General features: G+C 31.1%; 2 protein-coding genes across 2 annotated transcripts; one reads left to right on the top strand and one right to left on the bottom strand.

Annotated features, from left to right (window-relative positions):
* Window positions 1-3337: 3337 nt before the first annotated feature.
* Window positions 3338-3742, top strand: LOC106478464 (iron-sulfur cluster assembly 2 homolog, mitochondrial-like). Its single transcript, XM_013939009.1, has one exon. It carries the CDS (start codon window positions 3338-3340, stop codon window positions 3740-3742), a length of 405 nt encoding a protein of 134 aa, XP_013794463.1.
* Window positions 3743-9083: 5341 nt separating this feature from the next.
* On the bottom strand, window positions 9084-15283 carry LOC106478471 (anoctamin-1-like). Its single transcript, XM_013939015.2, has 4 exons — window positions 15144-15283; window positions 14512-14690; window positions 13511-13616; window positions 9084-12983 (listed from the first exon to the last, which is right to left on the bottom strand). Exons 2-4 carry the CDS (start codon window positions 14640-14642, stop codon window positions 12813-12815), a joined length of 408 nt encoding a protein of 135 aa, XP_013794469.1. The 5' UTR covers window positions 14643-14690; window positions 15144-15283; the 3' UTR covers window positions 9084-12812.
* Between the last annotated feature and the right edge of the window lie 2163 nt (window positions 15284-17446).

The following is a 17446-nucleotide window of genomic DNA, read 5'->3' as shown; positions in this document are numbered from 1 at the left end:
AATTAGTCAAGAATATGATGACCCTGCCGTCATGAGCGGCAAGCGCTCTGTAGTTCAATGAAAAATAAGATAAATCTTACCTCAAGCCATCTACATTCGCTGTTTTGTTCATAGTCTTAATTTGGTAATCGTAAAATGTAAGAAGTCTTTTACCCCTGTGGCTGACTTTTTCTCAACACTTCATACTTGCTACAAATTTTTAAGTGGTTCTAATGTTCACAGACATTGGATTCCTTTCCAAAGAAGAAAAGACATTGCACCCAACTGAAAAGCCTGTAGAATTTAAAACAATGTCGGAAACTCAATGGATTCGCCAGGTGCATGCTTTAAGTGTAATTGTAGCAAGGTTTGACTGTTTGTTAAATTTTTGCGTCATGTTGACATAAGTGACAGCAATCGAGACTGTGCATAAAATACCCGATCCCTTTTGGCGCAACTTGACTAGACTTTCATATACTGTATGCTGTTTCTGAATGACATCTTACGTGAAGCCAAAGGAGCATCAGATATGCTGTAAAATTCCAAATTAGAGTACATGAAAGCGGCAGATCTCATTGAGAGTCTTCTAGAGAATTGCAAACCTACAGATGTGACGAGAAAGTTGTACATTATTTTCAACATTCTTATGACATCACTATCAGAAATGACCTGAAAATAGCGTCGGCGTCAGTTACAGAGCTCTACGCCCTCAAACATGGACGACTTTGAAGTTCTAACCACACTGGGGAAGCGAGACGCCATATAAGATTCATCTTATATGAAACGAACCATCTTGTTTCCGAACATTGATAATTTTCTTGGAGAACTAAACAAACGATTCAGTGGAGAAAATCTGCAAATGTTCTAATCCCTGTCGGAGCCTCCCAGTGGCACAGCGGTATATCTGCGGACTTACAACGCTCGAAACCACGTTTCGATACCCGTGGTGGGCAGAGCACAGATAGCCCATTGTGTAGCTTTGTGCTTAATTGCAAACAAACAATCCCTGTCGACAATTAACCCCAAATTTGAAACATTCCTTTGAATTTGGTGGGACATCAAAGGAGTAATTCATTTCGAACTTCTTAATCCACAGTGAACTGTCAATGCAGAGATCTATAGTCAGCAACTGGAAAGTTTAAATCAAGCCATTCATCAGAAACGCCCTTCCTTTGTCAATCGGAAAGGTGTTCTTCTTCTCAACGACAATGCGTGTCCACATGTAGTATGTTCCACGCAACACAAGACTATGGAGTTAAATTGGGAAGTTCTCCCCCACCCACAATATTGTCTAGATATGGCACCATCAGATTATTATCTTTTTCGTTCGCTGCAACACCATCTTAATGGGGAAAAATATGGTGTTAAAGAGGACATCGACATGTTTTTGCTTCAAAGCCAAGTGATTTCTTTAATCAGGGCATTAACAACCTGACTGTAAGAACGAAAAGCATCATTAATCAGGATAGAGACTATTTCGTTTAATAAATGTTTTGCTTTGATATATAAGTTTTCGGTTGGTTTTTTTTTTTTTTCATCTAAAAAAAGCGACAATAATTTCCCGAAGACCTAATATATATATATACAGTTATGGATGGAGACGGCTTGAATGGGTAACAAGGAAAAACTTAAATATACGTTTAACATATCAACAAATGTACAATGTTTCGACAAGGATTTGTCATCATCAAGTACCATTATTAGTCTAAAAGTGGGTTCCTCGTCATCGAATATATACAATCAGTTACGGTAATCCAGGCAGCCAACTGTGGGTGATGCAAGCCAAAAGTCTATAAAAAGTGAAAATGTGCTTGTTGCATGGTGGTTGTTGTTTTTATCACCCTTCTCGGGCAAAAATCCTAAAACATAATAGCCCATGTAAACTCTTTAACAGTTTCAATTACTATAAAATAATAACAGTAATCAAGCCAGTCAACTCTGGGTGATGTAAACGAAATGGCTATAAAAAAAAATTGAAATGTGCCTTATTTCAGAGGTTTTTAATCCCCCTCCCTTCTCGAGCAAAAACCTAAAACAAAATAGTCCATATATAGACCATCGGACGATTTTCAGTTGCCTTACAAAAATTATGATAATCAAACCAACCAACCCTGTGTGATGTAAGCCAGTCTATAATACTGTTACGTCTCCGTTTGTTAATTGATTTTCCGTAAATTCGTTCCGACGAAACTTTAGCGACACAAGTCCTTACTTAATAAAACTGGTTTATTCTTTCCGAATATAACTTTACGATACACTTAATTTCAACAATCGCGCTAAAACAAACGCTATAACAACGAACGTGCTCAACTTCAATAATACTTTCTCACTGCAGATCAATTACTCCCTACCTACACACACATTATCCCGTCACGTTGTCACCCTCTTATATATATATACCAGCCTATCCTATATCTAGTAATCTCCCGACTATTCCCGAAGGTTCGAGAGGTGGCGTGACACTAGTCACGTGACCTTGCTGACGCAACAATATAAAGACAACTTCAGTATGGATCATTTCCTATGAAACAGGAAGGCAACTTTGACGATGATGTGCGCATGCTCTTTTCCTGTGTTACTATGTCTTACTTATTCAGCTAACGGTTGGACGAAGTTCATCCTGTTTTTGTCGATAAATCAAGGGCAATTATGTGCCAAAAAGTAAAATACAGAGTGTTGAGTCTACAGCTATAAAGTGACCGTCAGTTGTGAATATACTTAATTGTGGGCTAATCAAATTAGTACGGCGAAAGAGAGCGAAATCGTCGGTCTGACCCATCACTGGCAACAGTCTCCAAACGTGTGTTTTACTTTTACCAATTTTGAACACTTTCGTCATCTTCCCACGTCTTGCAGCCAAAATTTTCTACTGTGTTTTTTCCTCTAGAAATCAAACTCCGACAGCATAACACACGAATCAAGTAGTACTAATATTAATTTGACTGCGAATAGTACTAACGAGGAAATTTTATGTACACAATAAATGTATCACTATTAGGGCTGTGTATGTAAACTTAAAATTAAATATTAGTTCTCATATATTGATATCTGAGCAATTGACGTACTATTAGTGTTATTAACTTATATTAAGTATTGGGCATTATTTAACTAAGTGGTTAAACCTGAACAATGTAATTTTGCTCAAGTCTTAATTTTCACTTTCACTCAGTTTCCTATTTTTCAAGATATGTAGACGTTAGGCTTATCTCAGAACTTTCTCTGTACTACTACTAATACTATTGTGATTTGTAGTGACTAACGTAATTAAAATCCAAAAATGACAAATAATTTAATAAGGCCTTTGCTAATGCTAACAGATGTTTTTAAGAAAACTTCAAATTCACTGATATACCAAATAATGGTTAATTCTACCGTACGAGGATTGGCAGGTAACAAGTTTTCAGTTTCAGCCGAACATAATTCTGATGTTAATTCTAATAAAGGCTTGAAAATCTCCGATACATGTGTAAAGAGACTGAAACAGATAGCATCAGATGGGGTCTTTTTGCGAGTTATTGTAGAGGGAGGTGGTTGTTCAGGTTTCCAGTATAGATTTGATTTGGATACCAACATCAACGAGGATGATCAAATATATGAACGAGATGGAGCTAAAGTAGTTATTGATGAAACATCACTGGATTTTGTTAAAGATTCAACAATTGACTATTATGAAGAACTTATTCGTTCAGCATTTAGGATTATTAACAATCCCCAGGCTGAACACGGATGTTCTTGTGGTGCATCATTTTCAATAAAAGTTTAAAATGAACATTTCTGATACACATAGTGTTTAATTTTATGCAGATGTGTACAGTAAATCTGTAGGTTCTGTAAGTAAGAAATATATTTTACATAATTAATATGAAGAAAGGTGTTAGTTTTTTTACAACGCGGTAGTATGCAAGCTGTGTTTAAAGGGCTTTCTGTTAACTTAGTTCTACAACATTTAGTTGAATTACAACTTGGAAGGAAATGTTTTGCTTGTATGTTATGTAGATGTTCTAAGTATTAAAATATTAGATATAAACAATGTCCTATGTGCATTTTCTTAAGGTATCTTAATTCATTTATAAATACTGGAAAAAAAACAAGTTGTGAAAATATGTACACACATCTTTAGCTGGAACTTAGAAGACAAATTGAGAAATACTGTGTAAACCAGTTGGTGGCAAACTTTTTTTCATGAAGTGATATAATAAAATTATGAATTGCCCTTATTGCTAAACATTTATCCCAAAGACGAAAAGTTGGGATAATTTCTGATCTAAGTTCAGTAAAAGATATATTATTTAGAAAAGGTTAAGTTAGTATAAAGTTTTGATACTTGCACACCTATTTTGGTGTGTTGTTTAATACAACAATAAAATTAATTTTTTTGTTGCTTAACCTTATAGGTTTTATATTTAGGTTAAGGAATGAAAGCATTATAAAAGAATACCAAATTATCATTGTAAATTATAATTTATTGTAGATTACTATAAAACTGTCTTTAAATAAAATTTTCTGAAATTAATAAGATTAATGCATCAGATTTTTTTGTGTTAACTTCTGAAGGTAGTGGGATGAGAGTTAATAAAGTTAAGATTTTATAAGGTCAGATGCATCTCCAGTTGAAGCTGCTTTATTTTACCAGTAGGATGGTAAATCTGTGGAACAAACTACTAACTAGAGTGATGGAGACTATAGGAATTTTAGGGATCAGGGCTGGATCTAGTGATTAGTTTTTGTTTATTGAAGCAGGTTGCGAGTCAGAACAACTTTGATAAGACAAAATGCCTCTCTTGATGTTCCCTAATGTGTAATCAATTGTGGATGTTATAACACTAATTGGAGAGTTATTCCATTATTATCTACAGTTTGTAAGTAACATGTAAGAATTGGATAAAAGAGAGAACAAATGAATCTGATAAGAATTTGGTCATGCTTTGAAAAAATAAACATTTGAAAGACTTGTGGGTAGAAAAATATGATGGTAGTTATGAATAAAACAGTAAACAATAATTTCCCATTTGGCCCACTGAGGTAATCTCAGAATAAAAAAAAAGTGAAAGTAAGAATATTGTCCTTCAGATCTAAATACCTCTATGTATTGAAAATAGTTGAAACAGACCAAACTGCATATCTCGCAGAGTACTCCATACATACATACATAATTAAACTTTTAAATTTAGTATATCCTCGAGATCAAATACTTCAAAACTTAATGTGTAAAGAGGAGAGAGGCTATTATGATGCAATTATATATTCAAAGTTGTGTAATGGTTTTCACATTAAGAAGACAGAAATCTTAGTTTTTGTCAATAGTTTAAAGTTAAAAAATTAGCTACTTGTGTTAAAAAAGATATCAAAAATTTTTAATCCTTAGTTTATTTATGTAAGTATATTTCTTTTGAAAACTTAACGTTTTTCTGAGAGTAATAAATAACGTGTTTGTTTTATAATTGAGTTTGTTCCTTTTTGGTAATGATTATGAAAATTATTTTTAAAAAACTTGCATGTATTATCAATACAGTTTTAAAATAAGCAATGTCCATCATTATGTTTAGGCATTGTAGAGATATTCATAAGAGTAAAAATTTTTTTAATGTTAGCATTCCTTTTCCTTGAGAAAATATTGCAATTACTGCTAACAATGACTGTATAAGCACCAAGGTTCTCATCAATATCTTCAATTTCAGCCTTCAACATGTTCTCAATCTTTGTAATATTAATGAAAGTAGAATTGTTACATTAAAAGGACTTATTGTTAGAAGTTTAAATTAAATTATGATTTTGCAAATTATCATCAGAAATATTTTAACACAGTTGTATTTCAGGGTGGTGATTCTTATCTTTGTACACTAAAAACTGGATTTTCAGTGACTCCTAAAATATATCCATATACAGTTAATGATTTATACAATTTTACTGTATATACATTATGAATAACAAGTTACATCAATCAACTGCAGGCAAACACCTACAATCTTTGTTTTTAATGTATTTTTAATACAGTTTAATGGCCTTGAGTAATTTAATACTTTACTAACTTAAGTATACTGCATGATTTTAAAAAAACTTAATTGAATTAGAAATCTCAAATATTTCAATTATTATGAAAGGTAAAGAGAGAATATTGTGTAACTTATGTACACTACACACTTCTCTAGTTGTTTGTGCACTTTGCAAAATCTGCAACCTGTTCTTCATAATAAGACACATAAACCTCTTTATAGATAACAATATCAATTCTGATGGGAGACGATGCAAGTTAAAACTGCAGTTCTTAGCTGGATGTGGCAGGGGACTTGTTATTCACATAACCAAGTATGATTTAAATTTAAAAAAAAATATTTTATTCAGTTTTACTCAAAATAAATTTTTCGTGTGTCAGTTTTGAACAGATAAAGCAGAGTGTATAGTACATAGGTTAAATTACTATTCTGTTACACAAATCTGGGACTTTATTAACATAACATTTGAAGGACAACAAGGGACCCTTTGGCCTATTGTGTGTATTCCATTCATTTCTTCAAACACTTGTCTGCCAATATCTGCTCTTGACCCCCCTCCCAGATTCTCATCAAGCTCTCTCTCGTACATTCCAAATTCTGTTGTCTAAGAGTTAATGACAGAAAGTTTGTTTGTAATTAAGCACAAAGCTACACAATAGACTATCTGTGCTCTGCCCACCACGGGTATTGAAACCTGGTTTCTAGTGTTGTAAGTCCGCAGACATACCACTGGTGGGGGGGGGGGGGCATTTCAAAAGTTAATGACCCTGTTTCAAAACTAAACTTGCCTAATTTGCAGATTATGTTAACCTTGTCAAATCTTTGTATCCCTGTCCCCTAGTACTGCCACTCTTAACATAAAATACACAAAAGATAATGCATAAATCCTGTCTATTCCCTCTATAATGCAAAACACTAGTAAGATCCCATCTCAAGAGAAAATAATATTAAAGACTTTAACCTGCTCTCTTATGATGGCCCCTTCGTCCCAGGAATCATTCTACTAGACCTTCATTGAACCATTTCAAACAAATCAATGTTCTTCTTAAAGTATGGAGTCCAAGACTGAACACTACTTTAAGTGAGGCCTAACCAGCAGTACATCTGGTAGTAGAAATGGCCATTAAAATTTTGAAAGTTCTGTTGAATACTGTAAGTTCTCTAGATCTTGGGAATTCTACAAGTATTACAAAACTGAACATATTCAGCAAAAAACTTAAGTTCTTTACAAAGAACTTTACTTTATTTACATCAATTTTGAATGGAACTCTGTTATAAAGGCCTTTACAGGTAATAGTTTATTCTGGTGTCTATTTTATTGTATGCAACGATTCGGTCATTTAAGTCTTCCGGTGGGACAATGATAAGTCTGCGGACTGACAATGCTAAAGTCAGGGGTTCAATTCCCTATGGTGGACACAGCAGATAACCTAATGTGTTAGTCAGGGTCAGTTTGATAGTTCTCACTTTTGTTGCTCCAATGTTTGGCTTCCATATTAACCTTCTTTCTAACTTTACACCAAGTAAAGTTGGCATTTCCTCCTAAGAGATACTATACTCTCCAAGCTTCTGACTCACCTTCTCTTCACTTATTTAGGACAACTGGGTGGTGCAAGTTTCAATTCTGCCGATGTCCGGATCCCACCACTCTGTCAAGATTTGTACATCATTGACAGTTCATCGAATGCAATAAATTGCTATGGAGGTATGCTCAGGTGTACTCAATACTGTGAAATTATCAGTAGGCAAACAGTTGTAGACATGTTTTGGCACACATGTAATGATACCACTGACGTACATAAGAAACAGAGCCAGGGATATCAGTCTGCAGGACTTCTCTCACTTTGACCAGGTGGTCAAGGATGCTGTCTACTTTGATTGTGGTATTCCTGTATAAGAGGAAGCTCCTTATCCATCTGAACAGTTAGCCTACAACTCCCATCTCCTGCATCTTCAGCAAGAGGCCCTTCTTCCAGACATGGTCAAAGGCTTAAGTGAAGTCAAAGAAAACCATGAGCTCTTTTTTATTTTTCTCCTAGTAGGCATTTTCTATATTTTATGCTAGAAAGGACAAATGGTCTTTCATTATCCATGGCCCGTTTGTGTTGTGATGATGAGATTCTTTTTTTTAAGACTCAAAATGCCAGAGTATGTATTTCTCGATCATACTTTCTAGCAATAACCCAATAGCTCAGCAGACTGACAGGCCCATAACTGTCTGGATCTAGGTTTCTCTTTCCAGATTTGTATTTTTGCAAGTATTCCATTTATGTGTACATAATATTACATTCATATATATGTATAAAAGATACTGCATATAATGTTTTAATGTATAGTGTTTAATTTTAGAAAACATATTTTGCTTAATTATAAATGTTGTAAAGCTTTTCTTGTGTGTAGGTAAGATATTTATAATAAATCATTTTGTGCAACTGTTTGTACCTAGGAGGTACAAAAGACAAAACTTTTAGCAGTATCTACATGGAGTGATATTTTAAGAATAGTTTTAAACTGTCATATTTAATGTCAACATAACTTTTTCTTATAAATTATTTTAACTTGGTACAACTCTTCTCTAACTTACTAAAGAACATCTATCTTAAGATATTGTATATTTTCAATTATTTTGAGTATTCCATTGCTGGTGTAACAGCAACAGTATTGGATGGATATATCTGTAAAAACAATTCAATTTCAGTCTCATTTTTATGACTTTCAAAAATACACATGGACTTCAACATCCAACCGAGTTTTATATTATGTACTTTCATTATTTTGTATCACTACCGTAAAATTAAAAGCATCTCTTCAAGAAAAATTAAAGGCTAAATGTGACATTTCAGAGAATTTTCCATTTTACTTTTCTCAAGTATTTATTACGAAGTTGGTTAGCAAACTGTTGTTAAACTTTTTTGCCATTTATTGTAATCCTATGAATTATCCAAAGAAGTGACAGATTTTTAGCTGTGACCAGCCTAATGATTCCCACAAAGTTTTCTACTATTAGATTTCTTCTTAAAAATGTGGTGTTGTAGAAGCTTTCTTTTGTGCTTTGCAAGATCCTTCTTGATAGGTGAACAGATCTTGTAAAAATGACACTGAACTGCTGTCTTTGGATAGAAATATATTTTATTTGACATTGCAAGTATTGGGCTTTTACACTTCATTTTGAAACCATATAAATCAGTCTCAAAAAAATGTTTTCTTAATGTACATTGAACACTAACAAAACTGCTTTTCATTAAATTATTCAAGATATTAGTATGTTCATCTGACTGCTTGTCCATTTAAACTTGATCTTAGGGGATTTCACTCGAGTTCCTCTATTGAAATTGATTCAGTGGTTCCTTACAAGACTGTGATAACAGATGGACAACTGTATTTATATATGTTATAACTCTCAAGTCAAAAAGTATTTTAGTTAAGTTATTGCTTATAATTGCTTGTCTAACCAAAAAAAATCGGTTCAAAAGCAACTTCATTTCATTCATTAAAAACACATTCACACGAATTTGATTTTATGTGGAAAAAAGTAAACTTTATATGGACATGTATGTTTAACTGTTCTCTTAATTATTAGGACAAACCAAAATACATTTCAGTTTCAGTATTTTGTTTTAAGTTTACTTTTAAAAATGGACAATAAAAGTTTTGTTTTAGTGGCCTATATTACTTAATATTCTGAACAAGTATATGAAAATTAACATTAACAACTTCTGTAACATATATAATAGGAATAAATTTAAACATCATTACTGGCTATGAATTAAAACCACATTGTCAAAAAAAATTTAATTCTTGCTATCAAATTATTTTTATTCAACAAGCAACCCAAATATAAATTAAAAGTAATCTAACTACCTGTAATAAACAGAATAAATAACACACATAATTTAAATTTTCATAGTTCATTAAAACTTAAAAATCTTACTTGTTCTTTGTCAGCTATGGTCATAAAATGAAAAAAAAAAAACTTTTTCAAGTTCCCAAATTAAATGTCCAATGCTGGACAAAATACTTGAGCAAAGTTTTATATCCCAAAATAAATGCATTTATGAAAATCCTAATAAAAAAAACAGCTGATAAGATAAATGTTCATAATTTATCTTATTTAGAAGCAGTTTACACTTTCTAGTGTTTTAAAAAAATTCTCTAGACAACTTTTGTAAATTAGCCTGGTTTTTCAGATGAATTTGAAGAGATTGGTGCTTGATAAAAAAAACTGATTTATTCTATAATGTTTTTATAAAGCAAATTAAAAGATCATGTAAGCCTTTAGATTCTTCATGTTTGACTTACCTCTGGATTATTAACTTCAACATATTTTGGTAAAACTGGTTTATATGATAAACAATATTTTGCATATAGAAATTAATTTGTAAAGCCTGATCAATCAGGTGGAACAAAATTATCTTTTGTGTTTTGTAAGCAAAATGTGAAATTCTGTTTTAAGAATAATATTAAGCTAATTGTATAGCTAAATTTAAAATGTTTAACTGATGTATACATACAAATAACATGAAATAATGTAATGACTAATTACCAGATCAATAAAAGCTATGACATTTTGTGAAAAACACATTGATAAACACATGTATTAGTATTATATAATGGGTAAATATGAAGACAATACTTATGGATATCTCAAAAATTATTTCTTGATATACTAACGTTTTTCATTGAAGGTATTTCTATAACTTGGGTATAGCTATGTTATTTATGTTCAATTTTTTTTTAAATTATACTCAGAGCTAGGCACTTCAAATTGTTCATAGTAGAGCAGGAACATCATTCATCAAACATGTAAATAACATTTCAAATATCCGTTTGTTTTTAGGTAAACTATGTAAATACTCTGATTTTAGATAAGATAAAATATCTGAACAATGTGCACTTTAAGTGAATTAAAAAAACTAAAAATTACTTCTCTTTCCAGGTTTCAAAATTACAGAATAAGAAATCTCACAAAAATGTATACTATAAACTTAAACATGAGATCAAAAATGTGAGGAAATAGATCTTGAAGCATCTTCATGCTGTAATGTATAGCAACTCATTTTGTTAAACATTTTTATTACACAAATAAAATAATTATACTAACCAACAACAAATTACAAACTAAATAAGGATTACAGGAAAGTAATTAAAACATGAATACTAAAAACACAGGTGAAGAACATTTGCTGAACTTCAAAGTTGTCAGTGGGAGGTGGGACTTGCTAGGGCCACAGCTACTCCAAAATGAGCTTTAGTCTCCCTTGTGACCTCTGCATCCAACAAACAATGTTTAAAGTTGGCTCACTTCCTAAGTACTACAGTATATGTGCCCATAAGATGTATAAAGCAGCCACCTCACCAGATTTAGACTGGCACCACCCCTCTTCATCTTGTTTCTAGAAGCATAACTTCCCTTCATCAGGTTGTACTTTTCAGATGTTTTTGACATCCATGTATTAAATGTTTTTATGTAAAACTTATTTTATTTATATTGTTTTTCTACTTAGTATATTGATTTTACTCGTACATCAGAAAGGTTAAACAAAATAAGTTGTTACATCATAATATATATTTCTTGAATGATAACTGTGTGGAAATATAATGATATGCTTCATTTGTATAAAAATACTTTGACTTTAATTGAAATTATTATCAGACAACACTCTGAAATGTTTACTTTCCAATGTAGGAGCTTAATTACAGAGGAAAATCTAACAGATCAAAATGAGATTTTGAACACTGCTCACAAATAACAGGAAATAAATACACACACAATTAAAATGTTATTAGAGAAGAGTAATTCTTTATAGAAAACTTTCCTAGAGTTAGTATTCAAAATCAGCAGGAAAACAATCATATGACAAAATTATATAAAATGCTAAAGGAAAACCTAAAGAAGACCATCAGAATAAAGTTAAATATATCATGCTTAACACAAAAGTTTTGAAAATGCTACTACACAATAATGGAAAACTGTTCACTCTGAAATTGACCAGCCAAAACAGGAAATGAATAATTCCAGATTTTGCAAATTATTTTAATTAGACTAGGATCCCTCAAAAACCAACTTGACAATGTGGTTCCATTAAATTGAATGTTCTTTAATCTATTAAACATAAATTATTGTTTAAAACTATTATGTCAACCCTTTAGGGGTGTGCATGATATCACACTAAAAATCAACATCAGATAATTCAGGTTCAGAGTCAGAATTATTGTCACCTTGCACAAGTTCAATGATATTTTCAAGTGTGAAATCACTGGAGGAATTTGATGTCATTTTGGGTCCCTTTGCTCATAACATGTTGGTGACAAGGAACCCACTTTTTAATAGAGAAAGTTTGGAGAAGGCTTGAATGGGTAGTGAAAGAAACTATTATAAATGATTAATGTCTAGACAAACTTATGTTACTGTCATGATTATGACATAAGCTTGTCGAAACATTGTATGTTTGTAATAAAGTTTCTTTCACTACCCATTCAAGCCATGTTGGATAGAAATCAGCAGCTGAGCTCATCATCTGTGCAGATCAGGCTTTGACAATTGATCTGGTGCACTTGATTTGCATCTCTAGTGGGAAATTCAAATTGCATTATGTGGTCAACATATGGTAATGAGTTCACCTAAAGAGTTAAAAAAAAACACAGTTGATAAGTGTGTACAATTCATTTCAGGGCAGAATAGATGATTTGACTAAACATCAGTTTAGCAAAAACAAGGTTTCTGATACAGAAGAATAAGTAATCCATAATTACAGCTGTTAAATTATTTCACTGGATGAGTAGTAGTAGTTTCTAGACAAAGCCAGCACCTCTCAGCAATCTAACAAGCTACTTCTTGTACTATGATGTACCTCTACTTCCTACAATACCAAGTTCTTTTGCTCTTCTCAGTTCCTGTTCAATGATCATTTCATTAGTGATATAATTTTCATGTCGAATCTGGAGTTTCAGAGACATTGGAACATCTGGGATCAACCAACGAATTAAAGTTGTGATGATTACAATGGTGGTCTGTAAGATACATACTACAAATAATGAAATGCTTACTTAAATTAAACATCATAAGAATTGTTTTTTTTTGTACAAAAAATTCATTTTTACAACTATATCATAAATCAATTAATAAATATTTCCTTAATTAAGAATGACTTTACACAATAAATTAGCATATTCAGTTGCATAAAGTTAAATGTTTTTGATTCACATCACACAGATAATTTTACTCTGAATAAGATTAATGTATTTAACAACAGCATAACCTTTATTATATGTTACACTTATATTGATATATATGCAAAGTGAAATAGTCTTTTTATACATTTTAATGGTAAGTAATTACAGGTACAACATTTGTGTACAACTTGAAGAACAATTTGTTTATTTTTGAAGAATTTATGGATTCATGACAAACAATGTTGAAAAGTAAAATCATCAAATTCTATTAATAAGAGATGTACTATACCATGCATTATATTTATTGATTAAACTTTGGGATAAAGAAGATTTACTTTAGATTCTTTAAAAATACACTTTCTTACCTCAAACACCACAACAAAACCTAAACGAGCTGCTACAAGATGCCAGTAAATGGATCTAAGTTCATATTTATTGCTTGAAATAGGAGATTCTCTGTAGCCTTGGTATCTACAAATAAAATTGAGAAAATTATTTAAGAAAAACACCCACTGAAATTATTATCCAATACTCTATGTGGCTATAAATACCTGTGAATGTTGATAATTATACTATAGAGAGATAATAAATATTTTGTTACTGATGTTTCAAATTATTATCAAAACTTTGGGGATAAACTAGCAACACTGAAATTCACAATATTACAAATGACAAACTTTTCAACAAGGTTACTCTCGTGAATAAGAACATCTTTTAGTTGCTGTTGCTGATAAATCAGGAGTTTCAATATATCATTAAAAGCATTACTGTTACACTTTATAATTCCTATTTAAAATTTACCATCAGTGTTTTCTTTTTCTCTATTCCAGTTTCTACCAAACAGAATTACCCAATTTGTCTAAACTGAAATTCAGCTTATAACAATTTGTAAGTTCTTGAAGCAACAGATATTTAAAACTATATCCATGAGAAAAATATAACCTTAAAAAAGTACATCAATGACAAAATAAGCTTATAGCCTTACCAAATATCCATACTTCTATGTTTGATGTACAACAACATCTACAACTTAATGAAACTAGCTGTTTTTCTTTTGTCACAATACTTTGAAAGTTTATTTGGTTTTCTTCTTCCTCACTGAAATTCAGGCAAACACTGAATATATTATATATACATAATGTTCTAATGAAATTCGATTGTAGAATAGTTTACATTTGACTGAAAGTGTGTGCTAGGATATTACATACTGCTGAATATGTAAAGCAAAACATTTTTAGCTAATAAAGGATTGACAAAATAACTTAATGACCAGTTTGGAATGAACTTACAGCTATAGCTATTTCATTTTAATGATGCACCATACCTTTAACAAAACATTATTAACCAAGCCACAGGCTACACTTACCCACAAGTAAGAGATGTCATGTTGTCATTGGAAGTGATACTTGCATCAGGGGAAAAGTCAGTTATGTTGAATTCTGATAAAGTGAAGTTCAAAAATCCATACAAAGAACCATCAGGTGAAACAGTAATCATATAGAAAAGCTGGTCAATGAAACTAGATGTGAAAGCTATGATCACCCCCTGAAAATCCAAGAAATTGGTAATTTTCAAAAGGTGTGATGACAAAGCTTAAACTATAAACTGGAAAAAAATTGCTATGATACCCAATAAATCCTAGGAATCCTGCACACTCACCTCTTATAACAGATACAAAACTACACACAATATTCTTGTTACTGGAACATAATACATTAATGTTAAACAAAACTGTATGTTATCAAATGGCTACTTTCACCATGCACTTTAGTAACATCTACGTATACAGTCACTATACCCATTTCATCTTACACAGTTTAAAACACTTGTGCATATTTTCAACGTGTCCCGATTGTGTGATCTTCAAAATTTACATTGTAAAACATTATGGAAAAGATCTGGCTATTGCTAGTCTCACAAACTTTCTAACTTTTGAGACTGAAAAAAATGCTCAAAGCATGTTCACTAATTAGTTTGAAATAATAGTGACATACTTACATTTGTTATAACAGAAAGCTTCCCTATAGAATCAAGGATTCTGTACCATATTCCTGCAATAATAAAAGAAAAATATTATACACATGCACACACACTTTGAAAAAGGATCAGTTCACATTCAAACCTTCAACTTCCAAAGCTTACAGCACTTGCTTATCTATTTTTAATATTCAAGCTCATTAATTGGTTACATTCAATTAAATGATTATTCTCACATGAGACTTGGATAGTTGATATAACTGAGTATAGTAATAATCAGAAACACTAACACAGATTAGTTCAGAGCAAAAACTAGGGCAGGGCAAGCACTCTAGGAATGGATTAGTTGGATATTTTTTGTGAGTCATGCATGACACTAACCAATTAAGCTGAACAGCATTGAATTAAACAAAAATAATGAGAAATCATAATGACAGTGCTTCAATTACTTGGATGATTGGAATAATAAAATAGTAATAACCACAAACATTATTTTGATTAGTTGAATATCCTTGTTAAATTACTCAACTTAATTGTAATTTTGAATAATTGATTATTTTATGTAATACTAATTGACATAATTAATGCTCATATATAATCAATTTTATTGATTGAGATAGTTGTTAAACTTTAATAGATAATATGCAATATAACTGCAAGATATACATATACATACACACATACATAACATGCAATATAACTGCAAGATATACATGTACATACACACACATACATAACATGCAATGTAATTGTAAGATATATATTTATATGCATACACACACACATACATATCATGCAATTTAACTGTAAGTGAAGATATGTATAACATACTATGTAACTAAAAACTACAAAGAAAGTGACTTCCACCTTCCAGTAACTATTAATTTTCCCCCTTAACAGGAAATTTTGTTAAAAAGATGGCCAGACCTCCACAACTTTAAAAAATATATATATTAGAAGTTCAATGCCTTACCCCTCAAAAAGCATTTACTCTCACTCTGTATAACAACACTACAAATGCAATATAATGATTTATGGCATTACCTTGTTATAATGCTTTATTTAGTTTTTATAATTTTCAATGTGATAATTATAATTACAAATAATTACTTGTTTTGTTAACATATGTGAGATTAATAGAAACTGAACAGAATGTTTTAGTTTTTAGCATAAAATTTAGTAAACTTATTAAATTAAACTTTTAAGATTTTTTTTTACATTTTTAGCCAAATAAACAACCTATTTAGTATAAATCTGGAAAGAATTTTAGTAAGTTTAGAACTCATATAAGTGGAATAACTTTCAATTATTTTAATAATTTAAACTTGGACTATCAACCTCTTAATATAAGAAGTATCATTATTAAAAACCTAGAAAAAAATAACAATTGTGTCATATCTGAATCTGTTAAAGGGAACAGTACTGTTATTTTTGATAAAATTTAGTCTTTAAGTAAAGTAGGTAACATTTTGAGAGACTTAACTAAGTTTTTCAATCTTGATCAATATCCTACTGGCACTAGAGGAACTAAATTACCAAGATAACTTCCAAATTTAGACACAATATTCATAAATCAAATCACAAACATATTATCCAGGAGTCTTTTATGGACTTTTTAAAATGCACAGAGAAGACTGTGAATTAAGGCCTATACATTAAAGCTTCAAACATTAGAACATATAATCATGCATTAAAAAGTTATTTAGTTAGTTGTTTTTCTAATGGGTTATACCAATAACAAATAGACTTTGAATGAAATTAAAGATTAAAGTTTGACAATAACATTAATTGTATTGGTTTTGTTGTTGAATTCTTGAATATTAACATCCCTTTGGAAGAGACAACATAATTAAGAAATTAATTTTTAATAATAGTTTAAATGAGTTATACATTCCAAATCTATGTTTTCAAAGTTAATTTTGTCCTAGATGGATCACTTTATTTGTTTAATGATTATCTTTGTGATTAGATTGATCAGGTAGCTATTGGTTCTACATTAGCCCATTCTTTGTCATTTTGTTACTTTGTTTTCACAAAAAATAAGAATTGAAGGGATGTCCACAGTCTTTTAAATCATTATATTATTGGAAGTATGTAGATAATACTTTCATAATTTTTAAGGATGCTGATTATGTTCCTAACTAGTAAACATAATAGTACTTGATTCACTACTGAGTTTCAGCAAGATCATAAACAAGTAGTTTTTAATATAATAATGCTTGGAGACGGCTTGAATGGGTAATGAAGAAAAACTTTAATATAAGTTTAACATAACAGCAAATGTACAATGTTTCGATAAGGTTTTGTCATCATCAGGTACAAGT

This window comes from Limulus polyphemus, unplaced genomic scaffold (genome assembly GCF_000517525.1).
Source record: "Limulus polyphemus unplaced genomic scaffold, Limulus_polyphemus-2.1.2 Scaffold214, whole genome shotgun sequence".
Taxonomy (NCBI): Eukaryota; Metazoa; Arthropoda; class Merostomata; order Xiphosura; family Limulidae; genus Limulus; species Limulus polyphemus.
Note: the sequence above shows the minus strand (reverse complement) of the source record. Positions and strands in the feature narration are given on the sequence as shown.